Source organism: Phoxinus phoxinus (assembly GCF_949152265.1).
Source record: "Phoxinus phoxinus genome assembly, chromosome: 13".
Taxonomy (NCBI): Eukaryota; Metazoa; Chordata; class Actinopteri; order Cypriniformes; family Leuciscidae; genus Phoxinus; species Phoxinus phoxinus.
The window spans coordinates 23724522-23746117 of record NC_136888.1 but is presented as its reverse complement, the minus strand read 5'-3'; the positions used below and the strand labels follow the sequence as shown (position 1 = coordinate 23746117).

At 38.2% G+C, this 21596-nt stretch overlaps 2 protein-coding genes across 20 annotated transcripts in view; both read right to left on the bottom strand.

The window, feature by feature from the left end:
* Positions 1 to 11195, bottom strand: part of hectd1 (HECT domain containing 1) — a 32784-nt gene extending 21589 nt beyond the window's left edge. For all 19 annotated transcript variants that reach the window (XM_079633543.1, XM_079633561.1, XM_079633555.1 and 16 more), the window contains exons 1-9: positions 10760 to 11195; positions 7442 to 7688; positions 2566 to 2800; positions 2173 to 2400; positions 1514 to 1795; positions 1076 to 1346; positions 872 to 948; positions 401 to 499; positions 190 to 304 (exon numbers count right to left, since the gene is read on the bottom strand). In XM_079633543.1, the coding sequence (XP_079489669.1) occupies positions 190 to 304; positions 401 to 499; positions 872 to 948; positions 1076 to 1346; positions 1514 to 1795; positions 2173 to 2400; positions 2566 to 2800; positions 7442 to 7581 (1447 nt within the window). In that variant the 5' untranslated portion in view covers positions 7582 to 7688; positions 10760 to 11195. The remainder of the gene's footprint in view (positions 1 to 189; positions 305 to 400; positions 500 to 871; positions 949 to 1075; positions 1347 to 1513; positions 1796 to 2172; positions 2401 to 2565; positions 2801 to 7441; positions 7689 to 10759) is intronic.
* A 141-nt stretch (positions 11196 to 11336) lies between these two features.
* heatr5a (HEAT repeat containing 5a) overlaps positions 11337 to 21596 on the bottom strand; it is a 23210-nt gene continuing 12950 nt past the window's right edge. The window contains exons 15-28 of the mRNA XM_079632166.1: positions 21387 to 21566; positions 20991 to 21227; positions 20647 to 20825; positions 19213 to 19281; positions 18721 to 18900; positions 18327 to 18549; positions 17165 to 17404; positions 16804 to 16931; positions 15137 to 15284; positions 14782 to 15054; positions 14273 to 14497; positions 14047 to 14198; positions 13134 to 13344; positions 11337 to 12935 (exon numbers count right to left, since the gene is read on the bottom strand). Of these exons, the coding sequence (XP_079488292.1) occupies positions 12634 to 12935; positions 13134 to 13344; positions 14047 to 14198; positions 14273 to 14497; positions 14782 to 15054; positions 15137 to 15284; positions 16804 to 16931; positions 17165 to 17404; positions 18327 to 18549; positions 18721 to 18900; positions 19213 to 19281; positions 20647 to 20825; positions 20991 to 21227; positions 21387 to 21566 (2747 nt within the window). The 3' untranslated portion in view covers positions 11337 to 12633. The remainder of the gene's footprint in view (positions 12936 to 13133; positions 13345 to 14046; positions 14199 to 14272; positions 14498 to 14781; positions 15055 to 15136; positions 15285 to 16803; positions 16932 to 17164; positions 17405 to 18326; positions 18550 to 18720; positions 18901 to 19212; positions 19282 to 20646; positions 20826 to 20990; positions 21228 to 21386; positions 21567 to 21596) is intronic.

Genomic DNA, 21596 nt, shown 5'->3' with positions numbered 1-21596 from the left:
TAAAATAGCCTCTGCATACTAAGGAATATAAAAAAGTATTTTAACATAAAAAAATACTTTAGCTTTAATCTTCTGAAGCATTTACTTTCAAATAGCAGAAGGGAAACAACACTCATATTTTATTGGTGTGACCGATACCAGTGGTTAACTGAAATGTCATAAAGTGAAGATAAAAGCTGATGAACTCACCAGGTGACTGGAGAATTGCTACAACCTCACTGTGTCCCCTTTCTCTAGCTTTGTCTAACGGTGTTTTTCCATCTTCATCTCTCAGGTCAGGGTTGGCCCCATGGCGCAGTAAAGTCTATTGGGAAAACATTTGCCATAAAATAAATAGAATGTGTTAAAAAACAATGTATAATGAATATACAAAGACTGGGTCACATGACAAACACTTTACCTTGGCTACTTGTGGCCTGCCAAAACAGGCAGCATAGTGCAGAGAGGATGACCTCTGGCCTCTATTGACATCAGCACCTCTCTCGCAGAGAAACTCCACCTTAAGCAGGCCAGAATACAGTGAGATCATGCAGTCATCAGAAAACTACGTTCATCTGTAGCACTGACCCCATTCTTCCAACTTACAAAAGCAATCACCAGACCAAGAGGGTCAAGAAATTAGGTTGTATTTGTTTTCATTATGCACGGCATTTGTAATATTGCTGCTGGTGGCGAGTCAGCCAGAATTCTGAATTCTGCTCCACATAACCATATTGCACAGAGTAAGAATAGTGTGCTCCTAAATTCAGCATGTAAGCTTTACTCATAAGTATGTGGTTTGTTTGGTCATGCTGTTTTACTGTCTAAAAGTAATTTCTTGCAACATGTGCACTGAAAAAAAAAACCCCAGCTATAAATTAATAAAACCTACCATCTCTTGTGTTCCAAATGCAGATGCCCAGTTCAACAGAGTCTGTCCTACATCATCCATGAAATTCACTTCAAATGCTTTCAGGAGGAGGGGAAAAAAAAGTAAAGGTACAAGTCAGGTAGGATGTCGCCTCAAAGCAACAAAAGCCTTCAAAGTCCATGCCCCCAAATATATTGATCTTGTATGCACTACTCAAACACGTACCACCAGTGTCAATGGCATCAATGAGAGCATCGGTGTCTTTGCTGCGTATACAGTCAATAAGCTGTCGGTGGGAACGTTCCCCGGAGCTGTCAAGACGCCGCAGACCAGGAATACGGCCGGTAGAACCAGCTGTGGATTTGGGCAAAGCCTTGCGGCCCTCAAAGAGAAGCACCAGCAGCAAGTCCACCAGCCGCATGGTGTCCAGCACGCAGCGCTCATCCCCCTGCAGAGCACTCTCCATGGAGTCAGGCAGCTCTGAGCGCAGGAGATCCTGAAGGAGGAAACACAAATGTCCATAAATGTAACTAGTAGAAACTGAGATTTCAAATACATTTCAGAAATGTCCTCTCGCAATGTTCTGTCAAAAAAAAACAGAGGACACACCGGACTTGTGACATCTAGCAAATGGCTAGAATATTTCTGTAAATAACATCTTACATGTGTGACAAGTGGTGAGCCTCTGCAGAGTGTAGACAGCAGGCTGACAATGGTGGACACTTGGTTGCTCAGTTTAGAGTCTGCAGCATTTGGAGCGGCTCCACTGGAGGTCCTGCCAGGCTTGCAGGTGGAAGAGGGTCCAGATGCCATCCCCCCTGCCGCAGCCATACGGGACAGCAGCTCTTCTGTCAGTCCATGCTTGGCTAATGGGGCTGGGTCAACTCCACGCCGTGTAAACCGGTCCGCCAGTGAAGCAAAGCAGCGCAGAGCTCCATCAGACACCTGTGGATTTCACCAGGACAATTATCATTTAGTTCTTCGTGTAACATTTGGGCGTCATTTTACCAACAATGTCAGTTCTCTATACCTATTAGGATGCATTAAATTGATTGAAAGTGAGAGTAAAAGCCATTTGTAATGTTAAAAAAATGCTGTTCTTTTGAACTTTCTTTTCATCAAAGAATCTTATTTTTTTATCAGTTTCCACAAAAATATTAAGCACCAAAACTATTTGCAACATCAAGAACAAAAATCTGAATATTAGAATTATTTCTAAAGGATCACGTTTTTTTACTGTATTTTTTTAATCAAATAAATACAGTCTTGGAGAGCAGAAGAGCCTTTTATTGGAAGAACCATAAGTTTTAGTCATGTACTACCTGGTGGTCTTCATGTTTCAGCAGACTAGACAGGGACTCCACACATGTCTCAAGGGAAGAGTCCTGTGGCTCCATCTTACTACAGAGGCGAGAAACTACTGCCATGGCAGAGTGCAAGGTGTCTTTGTGCACAAGATGACCGCTGTCCCTAATAAAGCTCAACACACAGTTCAGTCCACCCGCTTCAAATACAGCACCAGACTCCCGTGTGCAGATCAGCTCCAGAACCTGATGACAAGACAGTATATGGTGTGACAATCATTCATGCATAGTGGAATTTACTGAACTTTTGGAAAAAATCAAGTAGCTTTATAGAACATCTTTCAATTGTTTAACCTCATAGAAAAAAGTCTGAAAAAAATAATTCACGCCAGCCAATAAAGCAATATTTACCTTTACACATTGTTCAGCCAGATCTCTGCTGGTCCTGTTGTTAAGCTCCACCACCACTAGCCGGTTACACAGGGCTTTGATGGCTCCATCTACTCCCACAATCCTGCGGGTGCATTCAGCAGAAACGTCCAGGTAGTAGGTGATGGCTCTGGCTGTCACTTCCAGCACATTATCTGGTGCGCTCTCATCCAGGAAGATCTTACACAGAGCTGGGAGAAATGTCCGTGGAGGACACCTATGGTGGCGAGACAGCAGTGTCAGAGTGAAATGAAGGTACACATTAGGGCTGCACGATATGGAGGGACAACGGCAATACATGATTTACTTGTTGAATAGCACAACGGTGATATGCGATGCAAACAAATCTTGTGTCAAATCAGTTATTATTTAAGGCCAGAAAATAATTATATCTAATATGCATATCTCATGTTCTAAGTAAACAAAGCATTATGCCCAGGGGTACACATAACTGGTACGCAGGTACGCATGCACGACAAAAATCAGGAATGTGTAATGCCACTTGTGTTACTACGCGCATTTGCGTATTTTAAGGGTAACTGTCGGCAAAATGCAACCCTAGGCAGTGTTAATTTCATTTTTTCACAGAAGAAAACGAGACAATAACTAAATAAAAATCCGTTTTAAATGACGACCACTATGTCAATACATTTTCGTCAACGAATAAAAACTAGACCGAAATGTTAGGGAGGGACGGTTGGGGAAGTGATCCAGTCAGAACTGATTTGCGTTTGTGGTAGATGGCTGCGCACATTTGAATTGTAACGTGCTGATCTACCTGCGGCACATGAGTTGGCATGCGCTTGCTGCATGTCTCAAATCATTAAAAAATTTAAAAGTCTGGGAGAAAGAGAAGAGCAGACATATGGATAGATCTGAATAAGAGTGACGACGCGAAAGAGAGCTTTATTCGTTATGTTTTTCTGTGCGCACACACACGCACGGATTGAATTGAGCTCTCTTTCGCGTCTGAATGGACAAATTCCAAAACGGACATTTAGACAATGTTGTGTGTGAGTATTCACGTAAACAGTCGGTTATGTGTTTACAGAACGTACAGTGCATCAGTGCAATTGGATCTCCACACTCGGTCTTAAAGTGACGGTGCGTAATAAACCTAATGCCTTCTGTACACTTAATATTTATCAAACAACAAAATAAAAAGAGAAAATTCACTGCTCTTTAATAAGGATTCATTATATTTAATTTATACAAATAAATATATCGGAACAATCAAATAACACAAATACATTTTTTCCAAAGGTGTTTTCTATAATTTTAGGTAGTTTTTTGCACACTAATGTAAATTTAAGTGTTCGGGGTTTTTTTAAGTTTGGTTTTAGTTAGTTATTTTATGCTATAAAAACGGTAATGTGACATCATCTCCTGGTACTCACTCCGATACTTACTTCAGTAACTCACTGTGCACCCCTGATTATGCCAACCTCTCAAAGGCTTCGTTTACACTGCAGGTCTTGATGCCCAATTCTGATTTGTTGCCTATATCCAATATTTTTGACCGTCCGATTACACGTTCTTTCTATTGTGACCCATATCCGATTCATGAGTTTACACTTGCCATACTATCTGAAACATCGTGCAAGCTTAAAGGGGGTTCTTGCACAGATGGATGAACGCGAAAGATGCTTGATGCTAGCTTTGCGATTTATACGAAGTTCACCAAACATCACCAATGATTTTGAGGCGAAGGAGCGAGGAGGACGAAATTGCAAATCCTTCATTGCAGCCTGCGCATATGCTTCAGTTATTGTGTGCGAGAGAGATCTCAGGACTGATGGGAACAAATTGTGGCGGGCTTTAACGAGGAGCAGTGGGTCCGAAATCTTAGGATGAGCAAGCCAACCTTTAATATGTTGTGTCAAAGTTTGTCCACATTCCTCTCCTATGACGACATGACGTTTCGTCAGGCCATCCGTCCCTTTGCAGATGTGCGTGGAGGTTGCTCTCGTCATTAAACCGGGGAGACGTAGCCTAATGCCTAAGAAAATCCGATCTGCCCATTTACATGAGTCGCATTGTCACATAGCCATCTGATTTATTTCCACATATGAATGAGGATCTCAAACCGATCTCGAAATATCCGAATGCATGCATTTTTTTCCTGTTTAGACGGTCATAGAACACATCCGATTTGTGTCACATATGAGCAAAAAAAAAATATGAATTGGGTCACATTTCACTGACAGTGTATAAACGAGGTGAACAGTGCAACCCTCTACAATGCGAGTAAATCACTCGCATAACATGCAACTAATCCTTCAGTCTGGGTGACTAGATAATGTCTATCATTAGCCATTGGCTAATAAATTCTAAAATTTCATTCGCTTGTGTGTGTTAGAGGCTAAGTGTAAGTTTAGCATAGATCGATATATTTTCACTCGCTGAACACTGACTTAGCGCTTGAGAATTTTGCTCTCCGTCAAGCGATTTGTACTATTTCAATTCAGCTCAATGGATGCGCAGCGTACCTGTATTTGACGTATCGTAAACTATAGTGTCAAGGCGCACGACTCGCCGTCTCTTTGCTGAGAGCGCCGTTTCTCTCACACACGCAAAAAGAGAGAGCGCGAAAGTCTTACATACCACGCAGAATCAACGCGCTACACGTAAATGATATTCTTTGTTGTATTTTCCTGTCGAAATAACGTATAGTTCATTTGAAATTATTCAGCTTTTAAGAACAAGCAGAAGATATGCTGATTTCTCCGGTAGTTGGCAGAACTAATGCTGGCGCTCATCTATTACCATCCCTGTTTTGATTTCAGCAAATCAGTTCGAGCAAACGCTGAAAGCTTGATTAATATTCATGGATCCAGCAGCTCCTTACTTTTTTAGTGCGTTTTATTATGTTATTAGTAGTAGAATTAATAGTAGTAGTATTCTCTTTTAAACACTGAATGACCAACAATATCTTACACCACCATCAGTCCTAAGTTTAGTAAAAATGACAAATATGCAGTCATACATTGGTTACCAAGTTTTAGTTCGAATTACTAAAGTTCTATCATCAAATAGTCACAATTTAATTTAAATTCACAAGCTTGTGATTCGATTCAATTCCTCAAGGTAAAATAATATTGCAAAAAAAAAAAATGCTGTAAACTCTACAGGAAACCTAGTTGTTACATTACTATAATTTTAAAGGTTAAAATCAACTGATTTGTATAGGTTACTTACATTTAAATTAGGAGGTTTTTATAATAATAATTATGTTATAATAACAATTATGTTTACATATATTCTTTTGGAATAAACATTTACATGGACATTGAGTGGCTTTTCTGAGGTAAATGGAACATTAGGTTACATTGTTTACAAGTTGCTTTATTGAGGTCTTTCCACGGTTCAAACACTGATTGAGCGATTACATAAGACATGGTTAATTTCGGTAAGTCAATCTAGCCTATATCTTTTGACATGCCTTTTGATGTTCGTGTTTATTTTGTGCTGTAATTAATAGTACAGGCTCCAGAAGGGTATTTAATGTTTGAATTTCTTAAAAAAATTGACAGAATTCACAAGCTGTTTCATATCGCAAGTAATATTGAATGGGAGGCAATCATTCATCAACTGAAAATAGCATAGACCAAAAGATCGATTCTTGGGATTTAAGAATCGATTAAAATTGAGAAATCCATTTATTTAACCCAGCCCTAACAATCAACTGTAAATATAAACAAATGGCAGGCTTAATTTGCATGCGTCAACTTTGGCAAAAAACTGCTTATACAGTTTGTTTTACTTTAGTTTAAGAGGTCTGTCGTATTTCTCCTATGACTAGCCACCTCGTGATCTACAGCTTTTATCAAACCACTAGTGACTGAGTGTGGTCATCACACTTAAAACCAAAATAATCCCACACAACCGAGGTGCTTCCTTGTTTGTCTTGACCTTATTCAAACGCAATTGTGGCTTCCTTGTTCTGACCACCAGGCCTACTCAGTTTACAAAATTAGCAAAAAACACTGCTGATCTAACAAATTTAATTATAGACTTTATGAGACGTGTAAAAACATTTTAACAATCATGTGTAAACCCTTTAATATTGTATGTTAGACTGAGTTGCTTGCGTATCTAGTGGTAGCAGACTTGTGTATACTTATTTTAGTCTATAGATTTAGATGCATCTGAAATGTTTTTATTTATTTTGTTTTAATCTCAGGGAATGTTCACAGTTGTAGTAGAGCATTACAAGTGCTTTTTTCTCTCCCAACAGTGCATATTCACACAACTCCGTTTTATAGGAGAATTACACCTATTTATAGGATAATTACTTTTAAGACTATACACACAAATTCTCATATAAAATCGTACAAATTCAAAACCATTGGTTGCATCGCTGAGCTCTACTTACCAACGAAATTTGTTCCAAGGACAATGTTTTACCAAACACCCCTCTTTTGACTTGATTTCTGTTGTTCATACTACATAAAAAATATATATTTAATAAAATGCTGTATGTCTAAAATCAAGTGATTCCTATGTTTTAAATTTATTTTAATTGGTTTTAGATAAAACCAACTTGGTTATAGACTTGGTGGCCATAACATTTAAATAATTATTAGCTTGGTCTAAATTTTGATGCATCCCTAGTGTAAGCATACCTGGAGACATTTGCGTTTATTAATGTTGCACCGATCAGAAAATTGAAGGGTTTTATCTCTGACTGCCTTTGCCACACTTCCACAAGTTGATATGCTATATTAAATTGTACCACACTTTGACATTTTAAAATACCAAAACAAAATTAAAAACAGTTATGAAAAGTTTTTTTTTTTTTTTTACAATCAAAGACAATGAACCACAGAAATAGCACAGCATCAGTATTCACACTTACGTTTCGAAGCAGCGGTCGACGTTGTCTGACATGAGCAACAGCATGCAGAGCTGCTCCAGGGCGATGAGCTGCATGTCCCGCTCATCGCCCTGTCCCATCTGCAGCCATTCCAGCAATGTGTCCGGGTCCACGTCCGCCATGACGCCCCACTACCCTATCCACCCAACACCCAGTCACCCCGCCAGCAGCAGGAGAGAAATGAACAGGGGCAGTCACTGGTCCTCTTGATGTCTCATCAAGTCGTCACCTTCATAAGAAACAGAAACAAAATATGAGCATGGAAATTACATCTGGGATATAACAGGAGGCGAGAACTCCTCGGTAATGTTGCTTTGGGTCTTAACCTCCACCTTCTCCCACTTGTTTGGTGCTGAACTGAAAAAACAACCCTTGAGTAATTGCATGGAAACTGCTGGTTAATAATGAAACGGGCGGAGCAGATGACTCCTTGAGATGTATGCACTTGAAAGGTAAACTAATAGGAGTAAATCAGACTATAAACATGATGAACTGCTGCCTGTAATCAAAGCACTGAAAGAAATTGCTGTGATTAGCGAATTAGTAAGCTTGGCCAACAACAGTTCGCATGATGAATAGTTCATCAATGACTCACACTGTATGGCCCAAACAGCCCATCTCTTCACCAACACACAGTAAGCAATTCAAACAGAAATCACTATCCTTTTATTGTTCTGAGAAACAAACCATTAAAGAAAAGAGCAGCACTACTTTCCTGAGACAGGCAAGCTGAGCCAAGCATGAGGATAAAATCATTAGAATGGGGGATTTATGTAAAATAGCAAAAGTCTGTCCTCCTCCATTACTGCCTGGGTGGCTACAGACAGGCTTCAGATAGATCCACCACCTTCTTAGAGACTAACAGAGAGATCTACTTATCAACAGATTAAGTGACTAACTTGATTCAGGAAGAATGTCCTGTTGAACTTGACATTCAAAGCAACTGTCTGTGGCCTAATCCACACATTTGCTGGATGGAGAGAGGAAAAAAAAAACCTGATCACATGCACACCACATTACTACTCTAAAAATTCAAGTATGAATGACCATCACCTGATTGTGATCAAATATATGCCATAGCCAATGCATTCACCATCACTTTTTAATTCATGAGCTGAGTTACTTTTTTTGGTTTTGTAACCAGTTTTTAACTGTAACACTAGACCATTGTGAACCAAAACAAGTTCTGATGCCATTGCCCTGGGTTACAATTTCTCTTGGAAAGAAAACTTGTGTTTACTATAATTATACCACCTTTAAATGAATGGGATCGGTTCATTCCCAGTCTATTAGTCCACCAGACCAGTAACATTCAACTTTATCTTCATATCGTTATTAAGGTTTTGTTAGTTGTAAATTAACGTAACCCTATAAAGATTGTATCATATTTGATACATTAAAGACTCTAAACTACCAACATGATCAGAACTGAAAAAAAAATGCCTTTTAGCATAATTCTAAAAAGTTCCACTTTCAGATTGTGGTATGCTTGCCTTTTTGCTGTGAAACTTTAATGATTTTTTTTAATAAAGTCATGCAAGAATACATTTTATATTGTAATTAATATTTCAAGATAAACATACTGGAATGAAGGTTTGAAATAAGGTTTACTTGATCATTAAAAAAAAAAATCATGTTAAAACGTATCAAATATAATTATGATACAACAGGCTTTAAGAAATTGTTTATTTGTACATCTCTCAATCATTGCATTATGTTTTACTGTCCACAATTAAGAACTTTGATCATAAAACTAAGCATTAAATATCTTCTTACTAAGACATTATTGGGAGATATAAAGTGACAACTAACAGTTATGCATTTTATGCAAGTGGTCTGATACACAGTTATACAAATCTTACTGATTTACATTACATACAAGCTATCAGAATTTCATCTACTGGTAATGCTTTGGCCATAAAAATAACACCACCAAATTGTGCTAATTTCAGGCCTGTGAATAAAACTGACACGTTAATTTGTCTCCTTAAGTTGTGAGCACAATTTTCTCACTAAATCATACTTTATGGGCCATAAAATCACAATTTGTCAAATATTACACACACAAAAATTAAACACTTATGCCAACTTTAAGATTTTATTTTATATTTTGTCTAAACTAAGGTTCAATAAAATGTTCCAGAAAAGGAGTTATAATAGTTTTTTTTAATTACTATTATTTCATGTCAGGTTTTGCAGGCTCATTCCCACCTAAGCTAAATATAAGAAAAAGGAAGAAATTTAGTCTCGAATACAAAAGTAAGTTCCAGTCTAATTTAATTGAAGTAGTAAAGTATTTTTAGATTCTGTCTGTTGTTATTCTTACAGCATAGAGAGATCAATACAACTTCAAATAATCAAAGTACACTGCAAAGCAGACATTCAGCTTATCCGTGGCTCCTGCATTCATGACACTTGATGTTTCACGAACAAACATGATTCTAATGATGTTCTTTGACTTTGTGCCATTGCAGCTGACTAAGGAGTCAAAAAACAACTTGATTGCAACCGATGTCATCATGAGCACCAGCCTATACAGAAGAACAATAAAACCTTACCTTAACAGTGAACACAAACGGCACCTATGAGCGTTAATAGTGTGTAATAGCTGTGTGTTTAATCTATATCTATAATATCATGTCGCGTGTTTAACTTCATGTTTGGCCATCTAACCTGATCCTGAGAGCCGAACAGGAGAACAAACAGACTAATTAAACCAGAAAAACTTAAACAACAAACAATACAACGCTATCAAACATCATTATCTTCGATTAAACGTTAGAGAATGCAAGTTAAGCAAATAAATAGTCATATATTTACGTTCAATCTAGTCCTGATGGCCTCTTTCTTGAGTTCAGACAGCTTATGTTAGCTTAAACGCCATGACAGAGTCAAGAACCGTTTCATTTCCTCGCTAAAATCATATTTAATTTAATGAAATAATTCCACAGCAAACTAGTAAAAACACAAATGATCGGTTGAGAAAGTGAGGTTTAATTAGCTGGGATTAGCTAAAATGCGTCCTGTTAGCGTCACTTCGACAGACCTAACGCTAATTAATCCCAAACTTAAATTTACTTCATTCGCATTGGGTATTAATACGTATTCCATCCACATATATAACCGATCAGAAAACAATTTTAAGCTAAAATACAAAACAAAACAAAAAAACCAAGTAACAATACTGCGGCCTAGTGTTTACCAGTAAATCTGCGAGCTAAAGTTGAGTGGGATCCCGAGGCCTGATCGCGTCTGTCAGGCAGAGAAACGAACCCTCCGCCGAGCGACACAAACACTCACCGTTTGTCGCCGAACGACGAGAAGAGAAGAAAAAACACACAGGGTAGACAAAATGCGTCTCGGGATGAAGTTGTCAGACGGTAAGATGTGAATATTGCTTCATTCCCCGCTTCTGCTGGTTGTAAGGTAGAGGTCAAAGTAAACGGGAAGGCGACGGGTGAAATATTGAGTGAAATGGAGAGCCGTCGAAAGAACTAGTCGAGGCTCCGCATATCACGAGGCTCCGGCTCCGCAGTAGCGGTCAGGAACAAACAGCGAAAGGGCTCAGCGACAGGGGGCGCTAAAACACCTCGACATTTACAGTCAACGAGGTTGCTACAAAAAATTACAAATCATGCAAATGGGTTGCTCAATTGTAGAAAGTGACCAGTGACACTGACTCTCTGAAATCAAGCAATGAGTGGTTCAGTGGGTTAATGTTAATCTTAAAACTTGCAATGTGCATGAAATGCATTATGCTTTTAATCCAGTGATCCTAATAGACAAGACAAATCCAAATTAAGACATACTATGCAGTGAGGAAAAAACTGCAATGTCCCTCTCAGGATCTACTCTAAAGTAAAACCAATGCAACTCTTGAAGCAAAACTAGATTTTATTCTTTCAGTATAATCAGAAAATAATGGTTAATTTTGCCTTATTTCATCTGTACAATTTACAGCATACAAAATGGTATGGTTACAAATGCATAATTGTAATTTATCATCAATGTTTCACAGCACCTGAAGTCTATACAAACTGGCAAAAAACAATGGTCCTATATTTGCTGAAACTCTTCCATTTGCATTGTAAACATGTTTGTAGTGCGTTTTAGTAGTATTTTGCTGCATTTTTACGGTAATATTTTTTGCTCACTGACAGGCAAAATAATTAAGTATTGAGACAAAGTGACACCAACACAGATTTGCATGCATGCATAATTAGAATATAGAAAAAAACTAAATGGTAAGTCCATCTTGAACATGAAATCCATTTCCATAACAAGATAAAAAAAAACAAGCTTTGGTAAATTAATTATGAGATAAAAAAAAAGTCATTATGAGATACTAAGGCAAAATTATGAGATCATTTTCATTACATTGTCAATAGCGCTATATGAAGTCAACATTGACGGAAATATGAAAAATATGAGGTAAAAACCCAGTGACAGTCAAAAATGTGACAGTCGATATTGAGATTATTCTTAACTTAGCAAGTCATAATGATAACTTTGTCATAATTATGACTTGGTATGCCATAATTTTGAGTTTTAACCTCATAATTATGACTTTTTATGTTATTATGATTGATCAAAGCATGAGTTTATTTCTTATGTGTCAGAAATGAGCAGAAATTATGCAAGTATCCGTTTGTAATGCTTTATCATAAGTACATTCATGTGAAACTCTCTATATTTAAAATAATTGACAATGCGCTAAAATTGTATATGTAGAGTTAGCAGATAACTGATCCCCAGCACTGCAATTGGTCTTGCAACAGGTTTAGTAGCGACTTTTTGTGAGAAATTAATGATTTGCATTCTTTGTACAGACACAATAATAAAAAACTTCTCACAAAATATCATGCTATGCATAACGGAGTTAAAGGAAATTATTCAAGCTTGTTGGCAAGCTAACCATTAAAACTAAAAAAAAACCTTGATATAAATGGAAGCCATATAAAAATTCACTCCCATGGTTCAGCTGTTCACCTGTGAAACACACTTTTAGTTATATGTATTAAGTTCCTCACAGAGGTTAATGCAGTTTTAAAACTGACTACAATTAATAAACGACACATTTTCATCTGATTTATCTTTAAAAACACTATTGATTAAAAGATTCACTCAGTCATTTAAATCATAATAAAGTCGTAATCATAACCATTGAGGAGGATTCACAGGAAATTGATCTTCAGTTGAATGCTGGGTGTGTTTTTGCTATTGACCCGAGGTGCCTGTGCCTTAGTGTTCACGCTCTCCTGGTTGCCCTTGACGGCTGCCTCGAGCCTGGCTTTCATGTGTGGGGCAGAGGCCATCAGCGCTTTGAAGACAGCCGAGTTCTGGGGGCCGATGCGCATGAGGTCTCTTAAGGCGGACTCGTGCAGTGAGCGAGAGGCCGCCGGAGCCGATGCCAAAGCATTTTCATCTAGCAGAAGAGAGATGAGGATGGGCAACAGCACAGCCACCAGCTGTGGACCTGCATTGATAAAACAAATACTGACTTGATTATCTTGGTATCCTAATAACAGCAAGTCCCATTTGAAACAACACTATAACATTTAGCTAACAGTAACATTAAAAACTAGTTTACAGCCAGTGAATTCTCATTGTTTGTTGATGATATCATAACTTACTGTTCGTGATCAACGTTCATAAAAAATTTTCAGTCACTTACGGTTAGTTTCGTCAGCAGCAAACACTAGTGCTTCCAGGGCTCGGATTGCGTCTTGTACGGCCTGTAGCTCTGCTGGGCCTTGAGGACGACTCTTTTCAACTTCCTCCAGCTGTGACACCAGACAGCCACCCAAAGACAGAATAAACGGCCTGGCTATCGGCTCTGGGCCTTGAAATAAAGATACTAGCAACTGATAACTCCTGCTCAGCACCTAAAGTAGAAATAAGACATAAAGAGAAGGTTAATAAATAGTTTTTTCCCCTATGGGAATTCTACACAAATTGTAGCAAAGCTCCTTATTTAAGAGGCTGGATGTAAACTTTGGGGTTCCTAAAGTTAAAAAAAAATTGTTTTTCAAGTCTCTTCTGCTCACCAAGGCTGCATTTATTTGATCAAAAATACAGTAAAAACAGCAATATTGTGAAATATTACAATAACAATTTATCTAACCGTTTTCTATTTAAATATATTTTAAAATGTAGTTTCTTTGTGTGATTTCAAAGCTGAATTTTCAGCAGCCATTACTCCAGTCTTCAGTGTCACATGATCCTTCAGAAATCATATTAATATGCTGATTTATTATATTAAAAAAACATTTTTTATTTTTATCAATGTTGAAAACAGATGTGCTGCTTAATATTTGTAGAAATCTTTTGGAACATTTTTTTCAGGATTCTTTGATGAATAGAAAGTTTAAAAGAACAGCATTTAAAATATAATTATTTTGTAACAATGTAAAAGTCTTCACTGTTACCGGTACTTTTGATCAATTTAATGTATCCTTGGTGAGTAAAAGATCTCCTTTAAAAAATTCAAAAAAAAAAAAAAAAAAGGACAGTGTAGAAATTTTGTACAAAAGTTATATTTTTGGTTCTATACTGAATAAGCTTTTTAATCAGCCCTCTACACTCACTATGGGGTTCTTAGACTCCAGACCGGCTCTGAATGTCTGGATGCAGCGTGTCTGCAGTGGCTCCACAGTGGTCACCTCAGCACTGGAGTACAGCAGGAAGATGGTGAGGGATGTCAACATGGTAACCTCATCTACTCCTGGCTCCGTTTTATCTGTCCAAAACAATCAGAAATTATTTCTCAAACATGCAGTAATAGAGTGTGGTGGGTGAGAGAGAGAGAATTACCTGTAGTCCAAGACTCCAAGAGTGTGTGCAGTGCACTTTGCAGCAGTTCAGTCCAGGCCCCATGACTCTTCTCAGCTCTGCTCATGGGAGAGGTGAGAACAGTGCGCAAAGCCTGTAGGATGCCTGGTACCAGCTGTCCACTGTCAGCTCCAACAGAGCCCTTCACCACCTCTCTCAACACCCCAAGCAGCAGATAGAGCACTGTGGGCAGCACTGACACACTGCCTGCAGAGGGAAGAAAAAAACTAAGTCAGACCTTTTATCATTTATGGAATCAAATCTAATTTCTGTGCAACTAACATGACACATTTCATCTTGAAATATGACAAAATGTTTAATGGAGAAAAAAAAATAGTATTTCAGTTTTTTTTGTGACCTTGTAATGGACCAAGGAAGAAAAAAATGGGAATCAACTAAATAAAAAGTAGATTTAAATGAAGTGGGCAGGAAGATTTTTTTCTCATAATCTGAAAGCTCTTATGGCCGCAGTAATTCCCTGGATCTCTTACCCTCTGGTGAACAGATGGAGGGCAGTTCTGAGAGGATGGCCACAGCAGATGTGACGAGTCTACAGTCAGTGTTGCTGAGAGAGCAGGTCTGTCCTCCCTGCCCCGTGGGGCTGCCGGCCAGCTTAGGGCTGAGCTGTGGAAGCTTCCTCACAAGTATGCAGAGACACAGCTCCAGTGCTCCAAACACAAGAGACTGTCCCGGCACCAGGCCACCAGTGTCCCGCCCCTCACCAAACTCAGGAACAGTTTCCTTCTCTGCTGCACCATCATCGACTGACCAAATGCAGTAAAGAAAGATGAATTAAGAGGGTTTACGCACTACACTACACTTTTTTTTTTTTTTTTTTAGACTTACCCTCCGCACTGTGGCGTTTCTCTTTGACATGCTCCTGAGCAGCACAAACAATCTGGCCCACCAGTTCCAGCACAGCCAGCTGAATGCTGGGAGATTCCCGAGTGACTATGAGCCTATGCAGAACGCTGAGCAGCTCCACACTCAAAGCCTGTAGAGAGAACACCATAGACTTGTCAGGAGCACAGAGTGACAAACATCAAAGACTAAAATATACCTGATATGAACTACATGCAAAGACAAATACCAAAACACAAATATCAATACATCACAATATCGTAATCAGGGTTTGAAATTAACTTTTTCACTCACGGGCCAATATGGCTACTAAATTTGTAAATTACCGGCCATTGAGAACTTCTATTTGCCAAAAAATAACAATAAACCAGATTAATTACGTCACAGCTTAGGGTCTACATATATATTTTTTTTTATACAATTTGAATTTTATACATTAATTTTATTAATCAACCAAAATCCTGTCTAGCCATCTCCTCCCTTCCTTTTTCATCCTCATCACTATGAAACATCAAGCGGAACAAAACAAACCTGTGGTCTCAGGATAAGCCAGGGTCTGCTAAAATTGTAGGATGTTGGAAAATTACAACGTCTTTTCTGTGAACCAAATGCTCAAATGTCCTCAGAGCTCTCATCTTCAGCTGTATCAGTAAGGAAGTGCTGTTTTTCAGCTCGGTCTTTGCGTGTGAACTCTGGCCTGCGGGAAGTATGTTTTTTTAAAATCTTCGCTTCAGTGCAAATGAATCGCGCGCCGTTATTTGTTGCCTAGTGATGGGTATGTTCAAGTAAGCCAGATATGCGCAGATTCTACGCAATACGCTGTATTTTATATATCACGATGATTCGATGACTCACAAGTTGAGTATTTGTGCTAAATCTGCGCAGACTTGACCAACACGAACTTCCCCAGCTAAGTGAGTAAACATAATAAGTAACACGCCAAATTGGCTAGTGATTTGACAGCGTTACCCACCACAGTTGATTTTTACCCGCATTTGGCAGGTGTTATTTTCAAACCCTGATCGTAATATTGTGCGGTTCACTTCAGTCCAATGCCCTGTCTCATAGAAGTGTCTCTGAGAAATGCCAGCTTATTTAGGCAAATATGCAAACTCTTTCTTCGTTAATTGATATAATGATATTGTTAATTGAATTGGGATTATCTAAAAAAATTACTAAAGCAATACTATGGTAAAAAATAACCTAACTAAACACAAAGAAACAATTATGGGAAAAACAAGTTCATTCTTTTTCTCATATAGTGCAAAATGGTAAAATATATATATTTAATAATTATAATAATTATATTTTAATAATATAAATTAATTAATATTTTATTATATTAATTCATATTTTATTATTTAACTTAATATTTTAATAATATTAATTCATTCATATTTTAATAATATTAATTAATATAATATAAAGTAAAAACAGTAATATTGCGAAATTTTAAAAAGCAATTTATTTCTGTAATGGAAAAGCTGAATTGTCAGGAGTCATTACATCAGTCTTTAGTGTCACGTGATCCGTGATACATTATTTCAGAGTTCTTTAATGAATAGATAAAGCATTTATTTGAAATATAAACTTTTTTTTACTGTCCTAGCTGAATGAAAGTGTTGATTCATATATATTCAATTGTAAAATACCTGATCATTGCCCACTTTGGAACGGGGCCAAGTCACCTCCAATAAGGCCTGCAGAGCCAGAAGACATGAATTGATGGTTTCCAATTGTTCTCCAGAGTGAGGAGAGCACAAAAACTCCACGCTGATTCCTAAAGGAAAGATTTTAGTAAATGGAACAATATTAAACAACACTAAAAATAAATATGTTAAATCTTTCAGAATCAAGTGAAATCCTAAAATATTGCATGTATGGTCCTCGAAATCAGCACATGTCGTATGACTAGAGCAGAATTCAAAGCTCTGAACGACTATAATTTAGCAATGCATGCCCTATAAACACTGACCTACATCCAATTAATGAAACAGGAAATATTAACTGTACCCAAGATGAGGTGTAGGCGATCAATGTTGACGTCCTCTGGGGATTTGACACTGCTCATAGACGCGGACTGGCCCATGGAGGTGGGTGTGACTGGCCTGGAGAGGTTGGCGGGCCCCTCGTCCACTATGATGAATCCGGTGCTGTTGAGCCAGAGTGCAGTAGCGTGGAGAATGGTAGCCCAGGCACTGTAATAATGTGGACGGGCCTGTTCCACGGTCTCTGCAGTGTAAAATGAGCCACCTGACAAAAAAAAAGATGCATGTTAGAACTTAGAACTCACATACAGTAGCTGTGAACAAGATGATAACAGAAGTGAATAAATCAAATTACAACCACTTCACAACTACTATTTTTTACACTGAATTATTAATGGAAAAAATTACAGTACCAATCAAAAGTTTGGGCTTACAAACAGATTTTTTTTTTATTAATATTTTTACTCAGCAAGGGTGCATACAATTTATAAAAAAGTGACAGTAAATACATTATACTATTACAAAAGAAATGCTGTTATTTTGAACTTTCTATTCCCCCAAAAATCCTGAATAAAAAAAAAGTGTTTCCACAGATACTAACAACTTTTTCCCACATCAATAAGAAATGTTTACTGAGCAACAAATAATGGCTGATAAAAATGAATCTGTCATCACAGGAATAAACTACATTTTAAAATATATTAAAATAGTAAACAGTTTTACATTTACATTTTTCATAATTGCAGTCTAGGTGAACATAAGGGACTACTTTCAAAAACGTTACCAACCCCAAACTTTTGAACGGTAGTGTAAACTGTAAAAAAATAGTGACAGGAAATAGCTATTTAAAGCAGGTTTTTTTCAATGCTAAAACACATTTACCTATCCCTTTCTGCACAAATTACAAGCAAAAAATCTGTTGATCAATTTCCTGATGCACTTTATATCATTTTTGTGTGACCGACATAGCAACATTGGTGTGAGTTTAGGACAGGACTACCTGCTTGGCTATGCAATGGCCGACAGGTTGAGTGTTTGGGAAATTTGTTTACAAGTAGTCATTATTTTTTATATTGATTTGGTTCCACCAGAGGCACGTCATTTTGGACACTGTTAAGTAAATGACTAGATCTGCTTATTTTCCATCAGGTGGGTGTGTAATTGAGAATCAGAGCAGGAGAAGTGACCTGTGGAGGGGAGTTGACTGGAGTATTGTGGGGGCAGGGTGAGCAGGGCGTGGTCCTGAAGGGCAGCCAGCCACAGGCGGCTCAGGGTTGCCAAATCAGTCTGAACCAGTTTGAGCAAACCAGCCCCTGCTGGACCTGCAGTCCCACCCTCCTCGCTCTGCTGCTGAAGATGGCTGCCTGGACTCTCCCTCTGCCTGGAGCCCTGCACCGCTGTGATATACACCTTAGAGACACATAGACTTATTCAGATACCGGTTAGATTATAGTTTTCTGCTTTTTACAATTACGGATAAGCAGAACCTCTCTTTATATACCGTCATACCGCCCATCCCTAGAGTCAAATAATGGCTAGACGTAGAGGTGCTTTAATAGTTGTTAAGATTCTGTTCAGTACCTCTGCCCAGGCTTTGAGTACAGCCAGTGTCTCCATGGTGAAGGTGCTCTCGTTATAGAGCTGACTGGGAACATCTCTCCCCACCTGAACTTTGGCGAGAGAGGAAGCCAGAAGCTGATGTACCCTTCTCAGGTCACGCAGGTCGCTGATGACCCCACTGGAGATCCATGCACTGCAAACCTGAACAGCAACAAAGGTTCATGTCAGAACTCAACACTTCTGAAGCAGCTTTCAGCAGCAGCAGTGAACTGCCAGACTCAGGGAAGAAATTAGGTCAAGAGGTTGAAAACAGTGTAAAGGATTGTTTTGGGAACTTTTGACGGTACAAAATGAACATACTTGGGATGCTTGATTTGACAATGACAACATTCTTTCCTTAAGACTTTAAACAATGTGTTACATGGTATTTGGATCAACAAGTGTGCCAGTAAAAGCAAAGAAAAACAGAAAAAGCTTTATTATAGATATGCTGAAGTTCTTTAAGCAGCACACCTGGCAGGCTTTGGCAGTCACGTTCGGAGGGGCATCCACATGGAAGGCAGGTCTGAGCGCAGCTCCAACCTACAACACCAAACATGGTTTAGTCCATTTCTCAAACAGAGTCAAAAGTTTGGAGGGTTTCTCATAACCCTAAAGATCCTTTGATCAAAATGTTTATGCTTGAATTAGTTTTGAAGATAAGTACTTAGATGTATAGATGTATCCCCAGACCTCCATTTGTGTTATTTCATAGTTTTGATGTAAAACTGTGGAAGATAATAATAAAGTGTCCAAAACTTGTACTTACATTATATATAAACATTAAATTACCGTAAATGCAACATCAATACAAATTTAGTTTAAAACTATTATCCACTCTGTTTAGAAATATGTTAGCTACTGTTAAAAAGTTTGGAGTCAATAATTAAGTAATAATTGTATTCCACATTTGAATTTGCATTTCAATTTGTTTTTAAAATAACTGCTGTTCTCTTTTTTTAAACTGAAAAATATTTAGAAAAACCTAAAAAAAACATGGTTTTCATTAAACTATTAAGCAGCACGACAATTGTACGGAATTGATGTTCTGCAACCGGAGTAAACGTATTAAACTTAAACATAGAATATTGTAGCACAAGGTACTGAAGAGGTTTCACGTCACTGTTTGAAACTAAGGCCTCCCGCTAAGCCCACAGATAACCTAATTTAGTGTAAGCGATACAGGCCCTCACATACGTACACACACACACGTGCACATGCACTTAGTAACAAGAGACTGATGAACAAGCTCAGGTAGGTCTTGGGGGGTTCTAAGAATAACAGCTGAAAGCTTTACTGTACAACTCTTAACATGCATTTCGAATGACCAAGCATCCTGTAGTCTAGCAGGCACGGTTTTAAGAAATGATAAACTAGTGGATGCAAAAGCCAAAAGTTTTCAAAATGCTTGGCCGCACTCTTTTCTGTCTGTTCTGTTATAAAATGTTAAAAATCAATAAAAAGATAATAAAAAAAATAAATAAAAAAAAAGCTTGGCCGCAAACCTGAAACTGAAAAAGCATAATTTAAATGAGCCTTAGTTTGAAAGAACTACATTTAATTAAATTTTTTTTTAATTCTATTATTAATTCTAATTCTAAATATTATATATATTTTTAAATGTGAAGGTTTCTGTTGACATTTTCCATCTACTTTCTACTACAGAAATGGAATTGTTTAGCAATTTCAGCCAAAAAAATAGGTGCACACTTACATATAAATACATAATATACATAAGCATAAACTGCTCCCTACAACTATCTTTGCAATAAGGACCATTTACTTGAATGCATTTAGGAAATACCCCATTTAATTAAGCTGCAAATCAAAGTTCATCACCCTTCAGGGCATATAATAGTATGCAAAGTTGATTTTAAGAGTAAGGCTGGATAGGAAGTTAGTGCTCACATTGGCTTGATACTGTTCCAGAATGACATGCCCAGGAAACTCAGGCTCTGGCACATTGGAGAATTTACGGATAACGACCAGCAGTGTTTGTAAACCAGCCAGTCGAAGCTGATCGCTGTGGTCTGTGGCTGCCATGAAAGCCATGCGAATGAGGTCTGCCAAGTGGAGAACTAGGAAATCTGCGAGACAGAAGGGGTGCATATAATCACAGAGTTAACAAAAGTATATAAAATCACCCCAGAAGGTGGCACTAATATCCAGTTAACTCCCTGAACACATCAAGAAAAACATTCACAGTATACAGAGTTTACAGCAAACACACTAAAGCAATTCCAGCGTCTAACCTGTGGACTCATGTAAACGCTGCTCCTGAGCGAGTGCCATGTTGAAGTGAGCCGGGTCTCCGTTCTCACACTGTGCTATTATACGACACACACACTCCATGGAAAATACACGAGTGGACCAGCGCAGGTTATTGAAGGGGCCGCTGGACTCAGACTTTGCATGGAATGCAGAGGAATCATCATATCGATCTCCGTCCTCCTCCTGCTGTGTTTCTACAGAGGCAGCTGCAGCAGAGTCTAAGGAGTGACAAGACCATAAAAAACTATATACTCGATGCATCTTTATAAAACTAACAAAAACAAGGATAAAAACAATGGGAATTGTACACAAAGTGAGCACAAGATGGAAAATTAAGATCATCTTATTCTGCTCATGAGGCCGAGATCGCAGCCCACCTGCAGAGGCAGAGAGTACGTCTTTGCAGAGTTTCAGCCAGTGGGCCAGGTTACTCTCAGCAGCCGAGCTCATCATGTGGACTAGCGTCTCCTGAATGTCTCGGCACAGTTGTGGGTCAGACTCCCTATCCAACAGACTGAACAAAGCCCCCTCCAATCCCACCTCCTTAATAGTGACATCTGCAGGACAGACAATAATCATTTTATATA